We start from the raw sequence: 24,151 nt of genomic DNA, 5'->3' as shown, positions 1-24,151 counted from the left end.
TCTTTCTTTTTGTCCTAAAATATCAATTATTAGTGCAGTCATTGAAGCGAAAAATATGGTCTAACCTCCGAATTTTTTTACTGTGAACCGATTTGCATGAAATTTTGGAATTAGGTTCATCTTACCCTTAACTTCAAAAGTGAATATGATTTGAACTCCGCTACCCCCCCTGGGGGTGGTTGCCAGCCCTTCTTTGGGGTGAATATTATTTTTGCAAAATAACCTCGGATATCGATAGAAGACCTAATTTTAAGCAAAAGTTGTCTTTAAAGTTTTAAAAAAAATCCAATACTTTTCAAGTTATTGGCAATTGAAAATTCGCAATTTTTTCACGTTTTTCATCGGTTTTTTGCAAATATCTCCAAAAATATACGTTTTATCGAAAATGTATAAAGAACAAAATTGTAGCAGGTAAAACAACAAATAATTTGTTTTTTTATAAAGTGTTCTAAGTGCAATATTAAGCTAGATATTAAAGATCAAAGCCGTTTTTTATTTTGTCTGAAATTTAATCGACGTAGTTTATGCCATCTATTATTTTAGTAAGTTGATCAATTTACGAGTTTTATTATTTTCCGGTGACATATATACACATTACAATAGTTGTGACTCTTTATTATACTGCCTACTTTCACATTGCTCCAAATATTGACACTCCGAAGTTTTCAGTTACTAAGTAGAAAAAAATATGACAAGTTTTTGGACCATAACTCCTTCAATTTTCATGCTATCACAATTTATAAAAAAACACTGTAAAAGTAATTAAGAGAGCTACAACATCCATCATTGCAATATATAGTAAAGAACTTTTTTCTAAAACGGTGAAGGGTTAAAGGGCTTAAGAGAGGCTGTGATTGCGCTGCCACGCGCTCTTTAAACAATCATATCTCCGTCAATTTTTGTTCGACAGAAAAAACAAACAAACCAAATTGTTTGTCAGAATAATACCTAATTTTTTTTTCAGTACACTTTTATACGTATCTGTCGTAATTTTTGAGATATTATGAAAAACAAGTGGGTTTTTCTTTAATTTGAAATTTTGTTCTTTTCGTTAATCGTGACTTTTTTGAAAAATATCTGTCCTGAAGCAGCCAAACTGATACTATCTATCAAACTCTTCATAATAAAGTTAATCCTAGGCGGAATACGATTAATTTTAATTTTGGTGGAAATGGCACTTATGAAACCCATTGATTTAAAAGAAAAAATATAAGATGCTCCCCTTATTTGCAATACAGCTCACTTATTTTACGTGGAAAAGCCTTTTAATAGTGCTCATCTTAAAGCTTATTTCAAGCACTACAAAACCCATTTGTATTAGAATGTATAAAATGCATCTACTCGCCGCTACATGGCATTGACCACAACGATTAAATTTCAGACAAAATAAAAAACGGCTTTGATCTTTAATATCTAGCTTAATATTGCACTTAGGACATTTTATAAAAAAAACAAATTGTTCGTTGTTTTACCTGCTACAATTTCGTTCTTTATACATTTTCGATAAAACGTATATTTTTGGAGATATTTGCAAAAAACCGATGAAAAACGTGAAAAAATTGCGAATTTTCAATTGCCAATAACTTGAAAAGTATTGGATTTTTTTTTAAACTTTAAAGACAACTTTTGCTTAAAATTAGGTCTTCTATCGATATCCGAGGTTATTTTGCAAAAATAATATTCACCCCAAAGAAGGGCTGGCAACCACCCCCAGGGGGGGTGGCGGAGTTCAAATCATATTCACTTTTGAAGTTAAGGGTAAGATGAACCTAATTCCAAAATTTCATGCAAATCGGTTCACAGTAAAAAAAATCGTAGCAATAATGCTTCAATGACTGCACTATATAGTTCATTTATGACTGTCTCATATAGTTTTGAACAAAATAATTTATCTCAAAAAATTATCTTTCAGAAAAGGGTCGTCCCAAACCGCAATAGGTATGCTTCCAAACACGGAAGGGGTTCTCTTTCTTCCGTGGTTTACAAAAACATGTTCCATTCACTCCCACCAAAACAAAATGCATTCGAATCTATATTTAGCACCCACCAAACTAGTCGCAATGTAAATAAATGCATCAACGTTATACATACATATATAGCTGTCGATAACTAACTGTCTTTTGATTAATAACTAGCATCACCAGAAACAAGTAACTAGTACTTATATTCTAGGTTTAGAAGTCAGTTTACTTCGGGAGCTCGACGTGAGCGGGCGTCACATTACCCCGCAGCGAGAAATTTAAATTTTTATTTTCATACCGGTGTTGTGCGTGGCCTGTGTTTAAACTGTGATTTGGTATTTGAATTAGGAATTGTTATGTAAGTAAATGCAGGTTTAAGGAGATATGGGTGTACTTTAAACAGCGTTATCAGTAAGCGTTTGTTGTTATAACTCCTGACCGATGTACGGTAGGGTTCATTTGACAGCATGACTATAGGAACTTAATAGATAGTTAATGAAAACATTAGGTTTTAATAGTTCTAACTAATGTCATTGCGAAGGGAATGACAAGTTAATAAGTTTGTGACGCTTTGTCACGTTTGCGGTACTTTGTTGAACTTTAATGTTTGAACTTGAAAATCAACAATATTTCTTCCATTTCTACGGGAAAGTGGTAGTGTTTGTATTAGGTTGGTAGAAGCATAGAAAACTATGACAACATTTGTACTGTAGCATTCAAATGAAGTATCGTATTTCGTACACAACAAACTACGGAAAATTCTGTAATGTTTCCCATTAAGAGTTGATATGTAAACCAACTTTGTACTGTAAACAATTAACATAACTTAATTAATTTTACCACTTAAATTATTCTGATATTTACAGCACATTAAACATGCTTTATTTCTTTGTAATGTTTCACTAGTCTTCGTTAAAAAAATACACACTGAACGGTTATGATCGCCCGCGCACAAACAAACATTGCGTTGCTGCATCAGGGTCAATGCACTAGACTAGACGCATAAGGTTGATACGCGCGACAATGTGTGACCTACATTTTTTATAGTTTTCGGCTTTTTCCTATCAGTTTCTGGGTCAATGATATACTTGTGTTTAATAGAATTGAACAATTGTAGCTCAGATCAAATCTGAGATTTGTAGCATATATTAATTTTGGTAACTGTTTGAAGGAATATACACGGTGTAAACAATGTTTGGTTTGCGATATAAACATGTAATTGTTAATTCAATTCATTACAAGTTAATTGCGATGTTTTTAATGTAGGTAATTGGCTAGGCATATACCTACCCCGAGAAAGTTTTTTTAAAATAAAAAACATAAATAGTTCTGTAACTACTTAATAAGCCAGGATAAATGCCAAAAATCCAAGTAAGTAAACCCAAAGCTAGATTTAGCAACCAGGTTATTAACAAAGTAAACATCTCATCGTCATCTCAGCCATAGGACGTCCACTGCTGAATATAGGCCTCCCCCTTAGATCTCCACAGATACCTGTTGGAGGCGACTTGCATCAAGCGTCTTCCGGCGACCTTTATAAGATCGTTTGTCCACCTTGCTAGTGTTGGTGTGTAAACATCTGTTACAGATAAAAATGCAAATCGATTTGCATCGAACTGAAACTAATTCAGAATTTAAGCATATTTGATAAAGCTACTGACCTTCATTTGCACTTGAAATCAGCTATGAAAAATATCATGTATGATAATCATGCTTTATTATATGACAAAGTCTGAAGCTTCAGGCATTTTACTGATATCAATTGATCTCTGAATGACATTGGCGTGACTTTCTTTACGTGGGTAATATTATAGTTTTCCATGATGAACTGTTATTGAAAATAGCTTCGAATAAAGATAATTTAATCGTAACTTAGGTACTAAAATTATTGTGGTAGTTTATTTCTTGAGCTGTTTTTTTGAGGTCAATCTTTGGAATCGTTCTAGGCAGTTAAAAACTACTTAGGAAAATCCTGAGTCTCATACTACGTATTTTGGAGAAAAACTCGGATACTTATAATCAGATCAAATGAGATACTCATAATATTTCATGACTGTAGGTCACATCACCTAGAAGTACATTTTTTTTTAAAAATTTGGTGCATGTAAAAAAACTAAAAGTTTTTAATCAATTTCTTTACATGTAATTTTATTTTTAAATGTTCTTTTGTGATAATAAAAACAATAACAAATACCACATCAATTAATTTCTCATTATCAGGTTTGTGGTTATAACAGTATTATTATAATTAAGTATAAAAATGTTTTTATCTTTATACGGATGTTTTGTTTAAAAGTATGAGAAAGTATAAGTTTTATTGTTGCGACAAAGATAACAAAGGTTTAAAATATTATGGTTTTTATATGTACCTATCACGTCATGTAATATACGTACAATGTGTTAAGGAAGTAAAATGTGTTTTTTTTCCTTACTATATTGTAATGTTTAGCTAGACTAGCTTTTAAAAGTGAAATATGAAACTTCGAAACTAATGGAGATATAATTTATTGATATAATTGAATGGGCAGAATACTGGATAAGTATCGGATTATTGTTCCTCAGCCTTATTTTAATATACTTCTGTTTGAGTGTTCTCGAGGCACGAAAACATTTATTTATACCTTGGAAACTTGGAAAATAATCATATTTAAAAATTCCTTCACGCTGACTCTCCTTACAATTTTGTAGTCCTTTGTTTCAATGAACGTGTCTTATTTATATTTTTACATTGTGATAACCCGTTTGCTTTGTTTTCCATTTAAGACCGCACCGCGGATTTTTTGATTTTAGATAGCTCCGCCCACTACACTTTCGCGTCTATCGCGTCGCGCAAGCTATACTCTTCACTCAATGTGTAAAATTTGAATTTCGCGCCAATCGCAGACGCCGAGGTCAGCGCGGGGTCAGGAGAACCGAACAGGGAAGATAGGGAGCCGCAACTTACCTAAGTTTTTTATTTTTTGATCGGATTTTTTTTTTGTTGTACTTACAAAAATTATTTGTAATGAAAACTTTTTATGAAGAGTAATATGATAATTTGGACGCGTATGGTTGTGTGTATGTATGTGTGGTGTGTCGTGTATGTGTGTTTGTATATCCAGAACGGATGAATCGATATGTATTTAGGTTTTTTTGTTTGAAATGAAATTAATCGGGAGTGTTCCTAGCTTTATTTGGTGAATATCGGCCCAAGATGGCAGCCGCCACAAAATGGCGAATAACATATTTTTTTTACAATTCCTTCAGTATGGATATCAAATGAAAGGGCTTGATTAGTATGTAGAATCATGTATAATATTATTTAAAGTCCAAGATAGCCACCGCCAGAAAATGCTGAATTGCATTGTTTTTTTATAGCTCTCTCAATATGGGTATCAAATGAAAGCGTTTGACCAGTGTTAAATAATTTATACTAATGTTATAAAGAGGGAAGATTTGATTGTTTGTTTCTGTGGATTGTATAAGCTCTAAAACTATTTAACTGATTTGATTTGCTTTCACAATTAGAGATTTACACTATCCCCAGTGAATGTAGGCCATATTTTATCCGGGCACAGGAAGAAGTTCCCCGGGAATGCGGCTAAAATCGCGTTAAACAGCTAGTAAAAATTAAGTGGTTAAGGAATAAAAGCGTCGCAGATCTTGTGTGTTATGTATGCTATAAATGTATGTAGTGAAGCTGTAAGGTATCAAAGAAGTAATGAAGCTAAGTAATTCATTTTTAAACATATTTATTAAAACTGAAATATAAATAATAATATAATGTAAAAAAAAGAATTTATAGTATAACACGGTCTCCATAGATTTTTTGTTCATAGTAAGTTCAACTCAGTCTTGCGCGCCGTTATGTGTGGGTAACCCTTGTACATATACAGTGACTTTGTGTGCGTGACAAGAGGTACAGTCGGGTACAAATACAGTTATTTAGGGGTTACGGCTGTTTAAGGAAAAACAGTTATTACGTAATTTAATGTTTATTTATCTGTGTAAATATCTATTGAAATTATTAAGTTAGTTTTTGATTTGTTTAATACCCAATAAAAATATTTATTTATTTATAATGATTCTGAATCGCTACTTGAAAAATCAAGTCCACACTTTTATTTAATGTCCTCGTACCCCGAGCTAGAAAATATGTAAGGAGTATTTAATTCATCTTAGATATTTCACCTCATTTATTTCTTAGATACTGTCAATGTCAATTTGAAAAAACTTATGAGAAAATAATGAAAAACTGTAAGATGTAATAATAAAAAGCTTTGGATGTTGTTTCATTTTTTGAAACGCTATCGTTCGGCCATTCAGAGAATGCGTTCCTGACACGTCGCGATTGAACTGACGACGTAACTTTGCAATGGCGTTGCAGTTACGATAAAAATATTTTTGCTGGTTGTTTACCGTTTTAACAATTGAGGAGCATTAAAACAACATTATTATATCAATAATCAATGAATGTTATTACGTCGTCAGTTCAATCGCGACGTGTCAGGAACGCATTCTCTGAATGGCCGAACTATACCTGACTCCTTAAACATTTTCTTCGTGAACAACTAGACATTTTTGTAAACGACTGTACCCATAACAAAAAGCGATAAGAACACGTCATGCTCGGACGACGTCACTGTCACACGAGCGAAAGTTGTATATTTACAAGCCGACGCACACATAGGGCCGCGCGCAAATCTGAGTTATCGTCACAAATTATTATACCTACGGCCGGAGCGACAACATGCGCAGGTCCGACCTCGACGAGGGCTATCGCCGGACTGGCTCGTCTCCGTACACATTGTGTATCAATCGCTAGAGCACGGACATAAGGTTCAGAATTGCGTAGCGTCTATCATGATCGCTGCCGCTCAAAAAATCCAATATCTTAAAACTTTAATTAAAAATGTTTGGTAATAGTTATGGAAAAATGACTTTGACAGAACGTTAATATTGATGTTAAGAATATATTAGAGTAATTTTGAAACATAAAGATAGTGTAACTTCCTTGTAATTTCAAAAATAGTACTTTTTTAGACGTGTTTTCGGAATTAATTATGATCGAGTAAAATTATCAGTATCATGTTTTCGTTCTGGCAGAATCTAGATAAAGATATCAATTTACCTATATCAAAATTTCAGATCCATTGGTAAGCGGGTAGTCCTATAATTTGGCATGGCAAACGGCTATCAAAATCACGGTGGCGTCTTAACTACACTTCACTGATTATGTGGTAAAGAAAATTAGCCACTACCTATATTTAATACCAATTATTTAATTTAAAGTAGCAAAACTTATAACTAGCCAAAATATTGTTATTGACAAAACTCGATAATATTTTGCCACTTACAGCTTTTTCACACCGGCGGATTTTCCGTGTGAAAAAACCGGTACAACATTACACAGTTAGCACGGGGGCTGTCGCCCGTCAAAAGTCATATCAACATTATTATAATGTTTAATTGATTATCTAACCAATTAGAGAATAGTTTGTTTCTATTTTAAGTTCACAATGTGAAAACAACAGCTTTTCCTTTATAAAAAGGACACCAAATGTTAAGAACATAATGTCCCTTGAATTCGGATAAAACAATTGACGAACTGAGGCTTATCCACTGCGTCAATTAACAAGCTTGATACAAAGAACATTCATGCTACATATATACATACAGACAGACAGTATGACAGACTCTATTTATAGAATGAACTGGCCGTATTCATCAGATACTGACACACGTACTCGTTCAACGCAGTTGTGTATTATGGCAAGTATTATTGTATGCAGAAGTTCAAGTCTTTATTATGCAGCCGTGATAAAGATAGGTTTTCTGAATACTACAAGTTATTTATCTACAACAGTTGTACTAACACTATACTTGCCATGAATAAGAAGGGACCGAATGTTAGTATGACAAGAGACAGAGAGACCCCAAATAAAATTGGCAACAGGACAGACAAAGAAGTTGTATGTACAACATACCAGTACATAAGAAGTTATAAAAAAAACATATTCTTAAAAATGACTGTTTTTACGGATACTGCCATAACCATTTTTCGTTCAACACCATATACTTCTCTGTCAAAAATCATTGTGTAATTATAATGATTCATCAATTAGGTAATGACACATCTTAAATGGAACTAAACTACTGTTCAGTACTTTCTTTTACTACTCAGCAAATGACAAAAGGTTATGGTCTCAGGCTTAATAAAAACGTTTTTTAGGGTTCCGTACCTCGAAAGGAAAAAACGGAACCCTTATAGGATCACTTTGTTGTCCGTCTGTCTGTCTGTCTGTCTGTCTGTCTGTCAAGACCCTTTATCTTAAGAACGCGTGGACGTATCAAGCTGAAATTCACATGAAATACTCGGGTCTATTGTCCCTTTAGGCTGTGAAAATATCAAGCTTCTAAGCCAAGCCAATCAAAAGATACAACCGATTATGTCGATATTTTCAACAAATTCTCGACACTCGCAAAGGAATCAAAACCTACAGGGTACTTCCCGTAAACTCAGAATCTTGAAATTTGGCATGAAGCATTGTTATATAATGCAAATATAGGAAAAATTGCGAAAATCTCATTTTTTTTGTTATATAATATAATAAAAATATTTTAATAAAATGAAACTTACTACCTTATTTCTCACGAACGAATAAAGGTACCAAATTGAAATTTATACCAAATACCTAGGTCTATTGTCCCTTTAAGCAATGAAAAAATCAAACTTCTAAGTTAACGCGATCAAAAGATACAGCAGTTTTACCAACACCTTAGACGAATTTCCGTCACACGCTAGGGAATCAAAACCTACAAGCTACTTCCCGTGAACTCAGAATCTTAAAATTCGGCACGAAGCAACGTTATATAGTACAGATAAAGGAAAAATTGCGAAAATGATAAATTTGAAGTTACATAAAATATTAAAATATTATTTTTGCTTACATGACATAAAATATTTTTTTAATAATTATAAACTTACTACCTACCCTTTTTTACATGAACGCGTAGAGATATTAAAGTTTTGAATAAAAAGTGAAATTCATATCAAACACTTCTTAAATATAATGGCCTCTAAACTGTGAAAAATTTTAAATCATTCAAAGGTCATTGGGCACCTTAGTATGAAAACCATACCCACGGCGGATACGAACGAAATATAGCACAGTATAATTATAAAGGCTCTGATTTACTACGGCATTAGTCGCATCAATGTGAACCATGGGAATCTAGAGAAAATCAGGTGTAAACATCAAATATTTTCCTCATTTCAATGGGGAATTTAAACGACCAAGTTTGACGGATTTGAGAAATCATTTCTTTGTAGTGAAAGAGTATACTCGCCGTTTATTTCCATTGTCATCAGGTCAGGATCTGATGATGGAAATCCTGAGAAATCGAGGGCAACTATCAGAAATTGTAGGCATGCATAGGATTAAAACTTGATTCTCAGATGTATGTCTGGTGATACTATCAAACAGTGAAGGTTTAGAGCTTATCTGATGATGGAGACGTGAGAAAGTCGAGAGAACTCGGTATGTTTTAGTTACGTCGTGTTTGGGCTTATATTATTCGTATTGACGAGAACTTTTCACAAAAGTTAAAAATAAAAACTTTTTACAAAAAAAAAAAACAACTTCTAAAACAACAAGAAAACTGTTTATATGCATCGGTTTAGATCTCGGTGGTTAAATCAATATAGATGCATCCTCTAGACACCGACTTCTAGACCGATGTACCTAACATCTTTTTAATTTCTTTCTTGCTTTTGTTTTCTTGTTGCTTTTTTATATGTTTGAAGTTGGATTTGTTTGTAAAATGCTACAAAATAAAATAATGCCGACTTTATAAAACAAAGAAAGGGACAGAATTACACTTTTGTCAAGGCTCTAGAAACGTAAAGCCAGCAGCCCCGAATCCTACTCTCTAGAAGTCGTTGTTACAAATCGACAGCTACAAGTCGTCAGGCGGTTTCGAAAAAAACCTGAAACTGGGGCTCTTTAGGTGATTAATCCCTCAAAAATAAAAGATCCCATTCCTGCAATGGCTGCTTTAACCCAAGTTAGTAGTGAATTCTCATCACCTAAAATAAAATAAGCTCCAACACAAGGTTACGTTATAAATTGTAAAGGAGTTCCCATAACTATATCTGATCTTAGCTGTCGATCCCACAATGGCAGTCAAACCTATCTTTGTGGAAAGTCTTTGCCAATACGAATAAAATAAGCCCAAACACGTGGTAGGTGCAACATACCGTTCGGGAGTTCCCTTGACTCTCTGTAGTCTCCATAATCAAATCAGCTCCAAACCTTCACTGTTTACCAGTACCCTCAAAAATACACTCACATGTCTGGTTCTCGATGCGTGCCTACAATATTCAAGAGTTGCCCTCGATTTCTCAGGGTTTCCAGATCCTCATCAGATCCTGGTCATCCAGATTGGCACCTTCCTTCTTTATGAAATGTCTTTAATAATAAAAACTAGCATTGCAACCTGTACAATCCTCTGAAACTGCTTGTCTTTTATATTTTTCAAACGATCCTGGACATTCGTCTCCATGGAATTTTAATAAAATATTTATATTCAAAGAAACGTCATACCATTCTCCACGATTTAAAACTACTTTGATTCATGTCCGCCACTTTTTACAAAGCGGGTCAGATATGCCCCATGACCTTTAAGACATAATTAGTTATTTTCAATCAGATTTATGAATGATGACTATAAAATGTTGTATATAAATAACTTCAATAAAATAACTTTTACAAGGTACTGGCCTACTATTTTAGTTATATTATAAAATAAAAAATATTAACTATTTTGACTCTCACGAAATTACTATGATTGTTCTAAACTGAACGGTTGGCGCGAAACTCACTTTTTATCTATACAGCATTTGTACGGAACCCTCGGTGCGCGAGTCCGACTCGCACTTGGCCGGTTTTTTATACTTAGCATTTATTTATAGCTAACCATGTAGCCATGTAGCAAAGAGCAACAATGGGAACATACTTAGACTGCGTTTACATACAATAAGTGTAAAAACACCTAAGTTACGTAACTTTATGAAATCCTTGGCATTATTATAATTACTATGTTGAGATAGGTTTGATGTACAAACGAGCGGCATGTACAAAATGTGGCAGGATTGCCTTTAAAAGTTTCATAGCCCTTTTGTGGGAGAAAATCCTCTAAATCAAATCAGACCCTCAAGACACAGGCTGTGGCCTAGTTTGAGGGTCATTACCAAACTTTTATTGTAATTCTTTTTGATGAATAATTTTTTTTTATTAAAATGATTTCTTTTTAATCCTAAGTTTATCATTGACTTGATAGTTGTATCTATATGTCAAAGATCTCAGGTAGGTGCTGGACGCGTGCTGCGTTCAAGCCGTCCGTTTCGAAATCAATCGGGGAGGGTTATATTCAGCAATGGAAGACTTATAACCGGCATGATGATGATAATTGGTTTCGTTCCTATATTGCCTTAGTTTTGGTAACATATTAGGCAATATTGTTACACCATTAAGACAAAGACATTAGAGAGCATTTAATGATAATGTCTTATACCATTAGCTGTTATCTGTACTGCAGTATCTGCAGCTAGATATTTATCGAAACACTACCGTCTTCATTAAAAGACCATTAAAGATTCGGAAGAAAAAATAGAGACTGTCCTATAATTATAAACTTAAAAAATACTTTACTGAAAATTAGCACAACTAACAAAAAACTTTCTGTAGTTTCTTGTCAGTTCTTCAGAATATTCGTTTTTGAAGTCGAAGACGAGTATCTGACGTGTCATAAAAGCTTGCAACAACTCATTTGGTATAATAAAATAAAAATACTCAGACTCAGATTACAATGTATAGTTTGGAAAACAAGTATGATAGGCATTTATTACTAAAAGAACTTACATAAATAGAGCTATATATTAAAAACTGCAACTGATTGTAAGATAAAGTATTCAAATGAGCAGCAATAAGCAACGATAGCTTCTTCAGGCATACCCTATGTAGATCTTGACCAGGTGTTGGCAATTGGTTACGACTAGGGCATGCAATACCGGTTAACCGGTTTCGTTTTTACCGGTAAATCGCCCATTTTTGCGGGTTTTAAATTACCGGTAAAAATAATATGAAACCGGTAATTTACCGGTTTTTACATTTTTCTGATAAAATATAGCAATTGTTCATTTAACGTCAAATCTTTGTTATGTAGCCTGAATATAATGTAATGTTGCATACATTACGTATTGTAAGAGTGTTATAGTTGCTGTTTTTTAGAAAAGTAAACTTGTGTGCCCTTAACTATCTCTAGGTTAGATACAAATCTTCTTTCTCATCTTAATTTATAAAATCTAAACAAATTGTATTCATTCAGTTATTCTGTTTTTCCTCATAGCTGTCAGCTCATACTAGGTACACATGTAGCTAATGCTTATTTTACCTACTCTATGACCTTACTGAGCAAGGGCTTTTACTTCACCACCATGCGGACTGCTCTGAGGACACGGTGGAGCACACAGTCCAGGTGTGCACTGCCTGGGAAGGGTACCGCCGTGTTGTCGTCGAGGCAATAGGCAGCGGCGACCTTTCGCGTCCTTCCCTGGTTCAAGCCATGGTCCGGAGCTAGACGGAATGGGAAGCCGTCGCCCCTTCTGCGAAGCAGTCATGCTCGAGAAGGAGACGGCGGAGCGACTGCGAGTAGCACCTCTCATCCCAGCCGCTGTAGTGGACCAGGAAGACACCACGGGCGCCAAGGGTCGAGAGACGACTCCCGGCCACCGTAGGCGTCGGTCTGTAGGCGGTGAGTTCGAGTGGCTCATCGTTCCACCGTCTGCATAGACAACAGACCCGTGTCAGCGGCGCGCGTTGTTCCACGGGCTCCTCAGGGAGATGTCAGCAAACCCAGTGGGGCCCAGCAGGGCCAAGGCCTGCCGGGGCCGCGGGATTGTTCGAAAGAGTTACCGCTACCCTGGTCCATAAAACGCCTACTAAAAAACATGGGTTTTAGACAGAAAGAGTCTGTCATTTGATGATTTACCATAAAAAAGGGCTTTCCCTTCAATGAAAAATATATTTTTTACGGTAATTCTTAGCGTTTATCCCATCTTGTGACGGGGTCGGCTTTCCGTATCTTCCTTCTTCCACTTCGCTCTATCCTCCTGAATAGACATCTTCCTCTTCGAGTTCGCAGATTTTCATGTCATTCATTACGACACTCAACCACCACGGTTTCGACCTGCCTTTGCGCCTTTGACCGGGTATATTGAGATTGAGTATCACATTCACACTGCCGGTGTCCTCAGGTATCACTCCTTTTTAATGTCCGTACCATCGCAGCCGTTTCTCTTGCATTTTGTCGGCGACATCGCGTACGGATGGTACTGACATGTTTTTTGTTACGGCCTACGACACAAAAAACGTTTACCACCTTATACTTTGCATATTTATTTAGTTTTTGCTTTAAGACTACCCAATCTTATTGTTATAATATCACATTTTAAAAAAATTACAAAAATTACCGTTTTACCGGTTTACCGGTAAAAATATTTTTATTACCGATTTTTTACCGGTAATTTTTGTTTTACCGAAATTGCATGCCCTAGTTACGACTCACGACTTCTTTAATAACATACCTACTTCCTTTTATCTTATCGTGCAAACGATTCATTGTTTATTTTTAATTTTCTTTTAGGTAGCAAGTAAAAAAAATACATTATTTTTTTAGGCGTATACCTTAATTTCGCAAAACTACATGATGGACTTGGATGTCAGGGTAACTGAGGAATTGAAGTCTGCTTGTTTGTACCCTAAAGGCTCCGAAAGTGCTGAAGCGATTCGAAAAATTCTTGCACTGTTCTAAAGCTGCAATAAATAACTATATTTTATCCCGGCACGGGCTCCTTCCCTTCGAGAAGTACTCTCTACTTCAATACGGTCCCTTTGGGAGTAGGTAGTCCCAAAGTGAAACCGCGGGAAAACAGCTAGTAAAATAGGTATATTCGTATTCTATTTATCAATATTGTTGATCACTGTCATAATGCTATCAGACTGCAATCGGCTTATGACTATCACTTATCCTATACTACCTATCATTCGACTTTATTACCAAACAAACAGTTTACCTACTTAATCTAGACACACGGCAGTGTGTCCGCCAAGTTCGAGCAAAAAAAAGCGACACACCGGCCGTGGGTTATATTACACGAACCATTTCGGGCCAAATTCGACCCCCCTATAACTCAAAATCTATTTTATTTCCGCATATCAAATTTCTAGTATCTGTTGAGACCCCCTCACTTATCTAAAATAAAAAATTTCATTAATATACCTGTAGTAGGTCTTGAGATATTGACGTCAGAAAATCGCTATTTTTACTATACACTCACTGACTGACTGACTCACTCATCAAAAACCTAGACCACTTCCAATAGTCGTATTGACTTGAAATTTGGCATGGAGGTAGGTCTTTATGTCAAGGTAAAGGGAAAAATCTGAAAATGGCCAAGTGTGAGTCGGTTTCAAAATAATGAAGGTGTTTTATACCCCTAAGGAACTAAAACGAACTAAATTCATCTATATTTATATAATACTAGCTTCCGCCAGCGGCTTCGCCCGCGTGGTGTGTTGATAAAAAGTTACCTATGTGTTAATCCAGGGTATCACCTATCTACATACCAAATTTCAATCAAATCGGCCCAGCCGTTTTTGCATGATTGAATAACAAACATACATCCATACATTCTCACAAACTTTCACATTTATAATATAAGTAGGATATCTTCGAATGGTCGTACCGATCTGAAATTCGTTACAAAGGTTTGTATTTAGTCAAAGTAAAGTAAAAATCTGAAAACGGCCAAGTGTGAGTCACTTTCGAAAATAACGAATGTGTAACTTTGATCCACGAACATAATATATGATAATATGTCATGTCAGTCAGTTGGTAAATCTAGTCCATTTAGTTAATCTAGTTCATTTCTTTGTAAGAAGCATAGTGCATATTCAAAAATCTGAAAGATAGTATAAATAAGACATTTCCTTAACTAACTTAATCATAAGAAAAAATTAAAATAAACAACCTTACAAAAATAAATGAAATCCCACCCAAAACAAAAATGTGAAAGGCTGCCAAGTTCGATAATATGGGGATGCTTCGCCTATAAAAGAAGTGAGATCTGAATAAGTACCAAGTTCCATAAACATACCTAAGTTAAAAATAATTACTTTTTAATGATGTTACTTGGCAAGTTTTAATAGAAAATGATATACTTGATTCATTGCGTTTAGTAGGTTTATAACAAGGTGTGTGAAAGCTTGCCAAGTAACATCATTAAAAAGTAACTATTTTTAACTGAGGTATGTTTATGGAACTTGGTACTTATTCAGATCTCACTTCTTTTATAGGCGAAGCATCCCCATATTATCGAACTTGGCAGCCTTTCACATTTTTGTTTTGGGTGGGATACAAATTACGTAAGTACACCCATATCAGCTGTTGACACGAAAATTAAATAATTTACTATCCAGTCTTCGTAAACATCAGTGCATATCAGAACAATGGTAGCCAAAAACTTGTTCACGGTAAAAAGGACTTTAAATACAGTGAAGCAGAGTTCGAAATATGCAAGTGTTGTGATTAGAAAACATAGTGTATGGACGCAGGATAGAGTGATCACGTCGCCTTACAAGAGCATTGAAATACCAAACTATACGTTGTACGAGTACGTATGGCATAATTTGGATAAATGGCCGGAAAGGACTGCTTCTGTAAGTATATTTTCTACGATGTATCTTAAGTTATAAGCCAGGGACCCGTAATTGCTATTAATAAAATTACAGTAAACTTTTGCGTAGACATTTGGATCTTTGATATCCTTCTAAGGTCCAAACTGCTTGCGAAACCCTGCAGCCCCGTGACATAGTTTGATTTTATGTGACAAAAAATATAAACGTGACATGGTTACTTTTAAAAAGCCTAAAAGCCTCAAAACATGATCGTCAACCATAAGTTGAAAACACGGCCCTTCATAACAACACAGATGATATTATTATCTTACCACTTGCGAAGCAGATTACTGATATATGTATTTATCAAGATGACAACGGATCGGCTTAATACTTTTATTTTTCCACTTGAAATGATGCCTATAATCGGACATCGCTTCTTGTTTTGTTATTGCAATCAAAGATTCCGTCCATAACGATATCGAAAATTATCAGATAAGTCATGAAAAATACACTTTTAAATCATCTTTCTTCTATATCAAGTGATTGTTATTGTTAGTTTAGCTCCTTCATCTATAGTTTTTTATCTGAAAATGTTGTCCAAAACACGTGGAAAAACCTTAGTAAATACCCTAGCTAAGACTCCATTTTATGAAGATATGAATAATATAGCAGATGATGTTGCTATGCAGCATCGGTTCGCAGAAGGCTATCTTGTGACTAACGCATCAATAATCTTAAAATAGAGCATTCAGAAAATGTTTCTACTGATCGCATATAAGATGCCAACAATCCACGTGAAACCTACACCGTGTCTTCACTGTTTGGAGCAGTAGAAGTTGTGGCTTACCGCACACCGGGTTTTATTAAAAAGTAGATCTTAAAGGTTAAAGATCTACAAGACTATCTAACACAGAATTAATTGTCAAATCCGTCCCGTAGGTCCTGAGATCAACACGTTCAAACAAACTCTTCAGCTTTATAATATGAAGTATTCATAGATAACTTTACGTTCCAGGTTTGTGCAGTAACAGGCAGAGGCTACACCTATGAACAAGCATTCAAGCTTTCAAACAGATTTGGGGCGAACCTTAGGACCAAGTTCAAGATTCGCGATGGAGACACAGTCGCGATCATGCTGCCTAATATTCCAGACTACCCACTGGTAGCTTTGGGTATATTGGAGGCTGGAGGAGTGATCACAAGTATCAATCCCATCTATACTGCTCGTAAGTTTTCTATGGATTGATTAAGAATAGGTGTTAGAATCGAAGTTGTAATTTATGAACTAGGTTCCACGCTAGAAATATGTTCAGTATCCATGCTCCTGCTACTTACGAAAGTTGGATTAGAAAAATAACTGCATTTCAATGAAAACTTAGACTTGGTTGATGAAAATACAATTCATGAAATAAAAGATAGGTCCTCAAGAATTGTAATGATTTATTGACTAAAATATTCTGTACAATTTTCAGATGAAATACAACGCCAGCTAAAGATGTCGGCATCAAAGATGATAGTCACACTACCAGAGGCAGTACCAACAGTCAAAGAAGCTTTAAAACTTGCCAAACTAAACATTCCAATAGTCGTTGTCAAAACCAATGGAGACCCGGCTCCTGAAGGAACAGCTTTATTTAACGAACTGAGTGAAGATATTCACGCAGATAAGTCTTGTCTGAAGAAAGTTAGAAGGAACCCCAATGATATTTGCTTCCTACCTTATTCAAGTGGGACGACAGGATTGCCGAAAGGAGTGGAGCTCTCACATAGAAACATCATTGCTAATTGCCAGCAGATTAATGAGCCTCAAATAAGGTTACACCATGATACTACTGGTGAGTTCAGAATTTTGATGTTTATTTTTGGTGTCATTTACTAAACAACATCACTTATCTCGTCTTTCGGACTGCTTTTCTCTTATCTGATATTGAAAAATTTAAGACAATTATGTGTTAGTGAAATTTCCATTAGGGAGGTGTAAGGTAGTGTATAAGAAAGTACGTAAGGAAGTTCCCATCTAAAAAAAGGATAATTAGGTATATCTTACCACTTGCTAAGCAGATTACCTACTTAAAACACAAAACAAGGAAGTCCTTATATATTACTTTCTTACACTTTTGTTCCTCTAGATTTATCTGTCTCTCTGTTACTTTCAGCAACCCATCAAGACGTGGTAATGGGAGTCTTGCCGTTCTTCCACATCTATGCAGCAACAGTCCTGATGTTCCACAAGCTGTCCATCGGGGCCAAACTGGTGGCTTTAGCCAAGTTCAGCCCAGAATCATTCCTGAAGACTATTGAGAAACAGAAAACGAATACTCTGATGGTTGCACCACCGCTGAGTAAGTATTCATTCTAGTATTTTTCTGGATAATTCCTGATTAAAGTAAAAGGATTGAACATGATCACTGGGTCTGCAAAATAGTAATCACTATTCCAAGTTGTAAAAACAATTGACAAAGGATAAACAGGGACTCTTCAGGTCCAAAAACATGGATAGGTTTGAGTCAGTTAGATATATTCCTGACATAATGGCTATAGCAGAAGGGAGGAGTTTTTTCTTTTGAATATTAGGGCCCGATTCCAATATTTTGGGAACACTGCTGTTTGTTTGGTATGCAAATAAAACATTAAACTCTTTTATCATGTTTACATCCTGTAGGCTGTTTGAACGAATTTAGTGATACTGATAATGCTGCTGCCATAAAAAGATATGCCGATACTAAAATTTATTGTAAAGTTATAAATGAATGTCGTAAATACAGATTCTATTCAGGTAATATTTACGATGAAAGTAATACTCTTTGTATTACTATTGAAGGCAATATAAGAATTATTACAGCAAGAGGGAACATATCATAAATATCTACAGAATCACACGATTTGAAAGCCAATCAAAACGAACAAATCAATTGGAAAAAAACATTAATATATTCAATATTTGCTGTTAAGCTAGCTGTCTCCATACACCAAAAACGTAAACAAACCCACACAAGCTGAGAACGGCGTACGTAAACAAGAGACAGGTTTTATGCATGTGTGTGTATGACGCCTTGCGCGTGTGGACATCGTCGGTGTATTAATAACTTCATACTCATACGCCGCTCACGTACACACCTCCTTTATTTGTTTACTTCTGGCATTTTGCAATTGGTTCTGTTCAAGGCCGTTTTGGACTTGATCATAGATATAATATTACTAAACAAGATTGCGCACGCTCAAAATATATATTTACGAAAATGAACTCTATTCTAACGCAATAAGGTACTAAATTGGTTGCATAATACACAGAGGCAAATCCGAGCCGAGAGGGATAGTTCGAACGGAGGCTGTTTGTCTCTTTCTAACACCTTGCCAGCATAAAAAAATGTCGTGATCAAAAGTTTTGTCTTCCCAAAAACAATTGAATCACTTATATTTTTATCTTATTTTAACAATTGTAAGTCAACAAATTAATAGCAATCGCATTAATTTATTCGTATTTATTATTAAAACATAAACAACATAAATTTTTATTTTGCTTTTTTTTATTTTCTAGCGGTAACCCTGAACATTCTTGGCGCGTAATCAGCATTTAAAATTTTGTTTATATTTTTTTGTATTAAATCAATTTAAACTATTAAAATGGTGAAAAAGTGTTGCGTTTCTACTTGCAAAGGTGAATCCTATGGTGGTTGCAATATATCGTTCCACAGGTTAGCTAAAAATAACATTTTCGTAAACCAAACAACTAGGGTGCCCATGAATTCTTGTAACGAGTCAAAATATGGGTGATGGATTTTAAAACTGTTGTACTATTGTTATAGCTTCCCAAAAAATGAAGAAAGGCGACATAAATGGCTCAGCAGTCTATATATGAAGTAGAAATACAAAAAAAACAGTCTTCACTTCGAATCTTCCTGCTTTTATACTGCTAATTTCCGCTAATTATTAAAAGCCTTTATTAGTATCTTAAGGTCACAAACTGCGTAAGTTAAAACTTCAATACTAATCTGTGTTTAATAATCTTAGCAAATTCGGATTTGTCTCACATAGCTTAATCTCATAGTCACCCTATTAGAAAGGGACAGACAGCCTCCGTACTAACTGTTTCACTCGGCTCGTTTTTTGTGTTTATATGCGCAGTCCTGTTTACTAATATTATGTCTATGGACTTGATTGACTGGGTTTTGGTAGACTTGTTTTTCATCAGCAATGGTTACTTTGGCCCTATCACTATTTATTTAGGCCTTTAGTTCTTTATCCGTTACATGTATCATTTTTTTCTTGTTCCAATTTAGTACTACATAACTTACAGATGTTTCAGTAATTGTAGCTGCAATAGTTGCAAATCTTAATTTTACAAACATGTGAAATCTTTCGCATTATTTACATTTGCGTTGTCATGGTCTGTCGATTAAATTTGCTAATTCCAAATCTCATGTTATAATGGTCTTGTTTATTTATCGTTAAACATGTAAAATGAACCATATTTAGACACTACAATACACGAAAGTGATGTCATCGTTGACGCACGACTTTTTTTTTCAACATAACAATGTTTGGAATGGTCGCCTGATCCATTGGTAACATTCCTGACTTACAAGTTGGGACACACCTTTATCACAAAAAAGCTAAAATCATAACAACGAAGTTGAACAGGATCACAATTTTTTTGTTACAAACTTAGAGCTCCTCCTTTGATACGACTAAGCAGACTGTCCATTATTCCGAAAGATAAAATAAATAGTAGGTATACGAATACACAACATTTTTAACCGATCGATTTGCCACATACAAGCTGTACAGCAAAAGAAGTTTAAACCAAACCAATACTTATAATGTACGACAATAATAATAATAAATACTTACAGTTCAAAGAACGAGAACGATTCTTTTTAAGGGAAGACTGGTTCTTCTACGATAAATTAATGTTGGTCTAATCTTTGTTTGTGATCTCCATTCCAGTTCTGATGATGAGCTCTCATCCTGCAGCCACAGCGAAAACATTCCAGCACGTGGACTTCGTGTGTAATGGAGCGGCGCCTCTTGCAGCGTCTGATGCCGAAAGATTATTGTCACGATGCCAGGTACAAACTTCTGCATTAACGATATTATTTACAAACAATACAAACGCAGGAGAGCAGTATACAAACGCAGGAGTGCAGAATACTGCGAACTGTTTAACTGTATTATGTAAGCATTCCACACAATAGTACCAACTATTCTTTGTGTCCTAGAATCTGCACTAACAGAGGTCTTATAGTCGGTCGATGAGTCTGTAAGATTCTCAATATTTTACATCTCTCACAGTTAGAATTTAGTCGAAAAAATTTAAGAGGGTTCTGAAGAAAATAATGCACAAAGGTCGAAAGACCTACCAGAATATGAAAGTTTCATACTAACAAAGCTTATTCTCTTTTTCAGCGTGACATAGACTTCAGACAAGGCTACGGTCTCACGGAGACTTCTCCAACAGTCACTCTATCACCAACAGGATCAAAGCGGTACGAGGCCACTGGTCCACCAATACCAAATACTGAGCTGAGGATTGTGGACAAAGATCTTAACAATTTGGGACCTAAAGAGGTATGTGAAGGTTTATAGTTCTACAGATACCCATAGTGAGGTAATAGCAAAAATAAAGTTAGACTAAATAAAATTGATTTTTGTAAGACGTTGACAATATGTGCCACATTTAAACTGTAGTATTTTTTACATGTTTATCTGTTTTGTTCATAGTAATATATTAAATACCCATTCCTTTTTAGAATATTTTCAATTGTTAATTTTTTTACGGATTGGATTTCAGACTGGTGAGATCCTTATCCGAGGTCCTCAAGTAATGCGAGGATACAGAGATAACCCACAAGCCAATAACGAGGCTTTCACAGCAGACGGTTGGTTCAGGACTGGTGATATGGGCATAGCTGACGCAGATGGAACTATCACTATTACTGATAGATTAAAGGAGCTCATTAAGGTAAATATATAAGGGTACATAGATTTGAATGGTGCTGAGTATGATTAAAGAACTTCGGCAAGGCAGAGTGATGGTCTGGGTCTAGCTAACTTAAGAGCAATTGGTTTTTAAGTTTTACTGGAAGAACTCCTCTTGCAGTGACTCCAAAGTCGGCAAGGACTGGCAGTTACCTTAAATGAAAGACTATATTTATTGAGATTGAACTGTAGAACAAAACGAATGCTTTAGAAGTTAAGGTAGAACAGAGTATCTTGATAGATTATAAGAAATGTGCTTATTCACAGGTAAAAGGTTTCCAAGTACCTCCAGCAGAATTAGAATCCATTTTACGTGAGCACCCTTCAGTAGATGACGCAGCCGTTGTAGGAGTACCTCATCAGACCAAAGGAGAATCACCGAAAGCCTTCGTAGTACTTAAGAATGGTCACAAATGTACTACAAATGACCTATCAAAGTTTGTCAATGAGAAAGTAGCGGCATATAAACATGTGGACGATATATCTTTCATTGATAAAGTTCCTAAAAGTGCAGCTGGCAAGATTTTGAGAAGGGTGCTGAAGGAACAGTACTGTTAGGGTTAAAATTTAGAATCAGGGTATATTAAGTACAGTTCGCCTCAAATAACTTTGGATATCTGAAGTTAGCCGTAGAAGGGCTCAGGCATGAACGGTAGTGTTTTATTCATGTTGACGAAGACAAATAGTGGTCAACTTCAGACAAAGAAATACATATTTTCTACAGGAACAAGGGTGCAAAGTTATGTGGTGCAAACTGTACTTTCAGTCAATTTGTTCGGTCTAAGTAAGTTTTAAGATGAACATTATTATAAAGTTTTAGTATCATTGAAATTGTACATTTTGGAATTGAAAGAGTTTATTGAATGTTAATTTGTAACGATGACAGACTTGAATATATTTTGTAAGTTTATACAAGAATGAAAGGCGAATTGATAAAAACGACGATATTTGAATGGAAATAAATATTTTTGTAGCAATTTAAGACAGCATTTTGACTAAAGATTTTTGTAAAGCTTTAACATTAAATACGTATTTTTAATAACTCATTTGGTTTTAAGTCTCGTATCATTTTGAGGACTGCGTAAGGTTTAAGGGTAAATATAAAAATAATGTTGAAATTATTATTTGGTTAATTGCGACTGTATGTTATGTTGTAATCATGTTATGTACTTGTTATCGGCAAAAATATAAAACTTTTTTTGTATACTTTTGTTTTTTCTCTTTCGGGTTTGTCTAAATCCATACTATTTATTTTATAAAGCTAGAAAGTTTCGTTTGTTTGCTTGAACGGAAAATTCTGCCACTTTCAGCTTTCAAAATTCTTTTGGCTTTGTCGATGTGTTCGATAGTTCCTATGTGACGCAGGTGAAACTGCTGGGTGAAGCTAGTTATAAACTATAGGTAAGTGGATAGATAATCTGAGGTACCTACCTACTTTAAAGATAATCTACTTTTAAAACTATATTGCTAGGAGACTACATACCTAGGTACTTAAATATTTTCTATTTTATGACACATATTATCTCAAGGCAGCGTGATTATACAGTTTGTATAACATTTGATAAAAATAATTATCAGTCGTATTACCTTTAAGGAGTTTATCTAAATAAATACAATTAAATAAATACAAAAAATTAATACAATGTGCAGATTAGGAACAGAAGTACCGGTTTATTGTTTTTTTTAAGGTTTTTGAATATCACTGTATACAGAACGTTTGCACAGTGTGTTTAATTGAATATTAATTTGCTTGTTGAGTTAATTTATTTACATAGATATTTACAATACAACTGAAAGAGCTAACATTAAAAACTAAAACGCGTCCAAAAAATAACTTGCTTGATCAATAAATATAATTATGACCAGAACGGTCATGTCTTGTCTGTTTGACATGGTTTCAATCAAAATGTGTAAACTAATATTAGGCTATTATCTTGATTTGATATTAGGTAATTTTGATGAACTTTTTGTTACAGTTGGCAATGACAACTGTTTCCCACGATCCAAGGTTAAAATAACTAGAATTAAAAAATACCTGTTTATAAAACATGACGTGGATAGTATTCGAAATTATAAGTTTCACAAAAACGGCTGTTTTTGTTCGTATTATACTCGTATGTTGTAATATGGTATGGGTCTTTTTACAGGAAGACATTATGTGCAGTAGTCCAAATAAAATAATTTAGCCACTTCACCGTCCACGAAGCGGACACAATACTTAAACAACGGGTGTTTATCACAAATTATGAGACAGGGAAGCTATTAAGTAGAAAATAAAAATTATGAGATTGAAAGACAAAAACCTTTTAAATCAAAATAAATATGAATATATTTTGGGTTAATTTCTAATTTTTCACGCTATGGAACCATGAAAGAAATGTGGGAGTATCAAAATTTAAGTATTTTAAAAATATTCGTTTATCAACCTTGGCACCTAAATATGATTTCTAATTGGTTATTATGATATAAGATTAATTATCTGGTTAATAA

The 24,151-nt window shown here is 34.7% G+C and overlaps 1 protein-coding gene across 1 annotated transcript; it reads left to right on the top strand.

Annotated features, from left to right (window-relative positions):
• The first annotated feature begins 2,168 nt into the window (after nt 1-2,168).
• LOC124636495 (4-coumarate--CoA ligase 1-like) lies at nt 2,169-22,867 on the top strand. The gene is made up of 9 exons (XM_047172602.1): nt 2,169-2,319; nt 15,482-15,721; nt 16,698-16,908; nt 17,155-17,517; nt 17,839-18,024; nt 20,630-20,751; nt 21,089-21,250; nt 21,474-21,644; nt 21,929-22,867. Exons 2-9 carry the CDS (start codon nt 15,512-15,514, stop codon nt 22,217-22,219), a joined length of 1,716 nt encoding a protein of 571 aa, XP_047028558.1. The 5' UTR covers nt 2,169-2,319; nt 15,482-15,511; the 3' UTR covers nt 22,220-22,867.
• Nucleotides 22,868-24,151: the final 1,284 nt, after the last annotated feature.

This window comes from Helicoverpa zea, chromosome 14, assembly GCF_022581195.2.
Source record: "Helicoverpa zea isolate HzStark_Cry1AcR chromosome 14, ilHelZeax1.1, whole genome shotgun sequence".
NCBI lineage: Eukaryota > Metazoa > Arthropoda > Insecta > Lepidoptera > Noctuidae > Helicoverpa > Helicoverpa zea.
The sequence above is the reverse complement of the archived record's forward strand: the minus strand, read 5'-3'. Positions and strand labels throughout refer to the sequence as shown.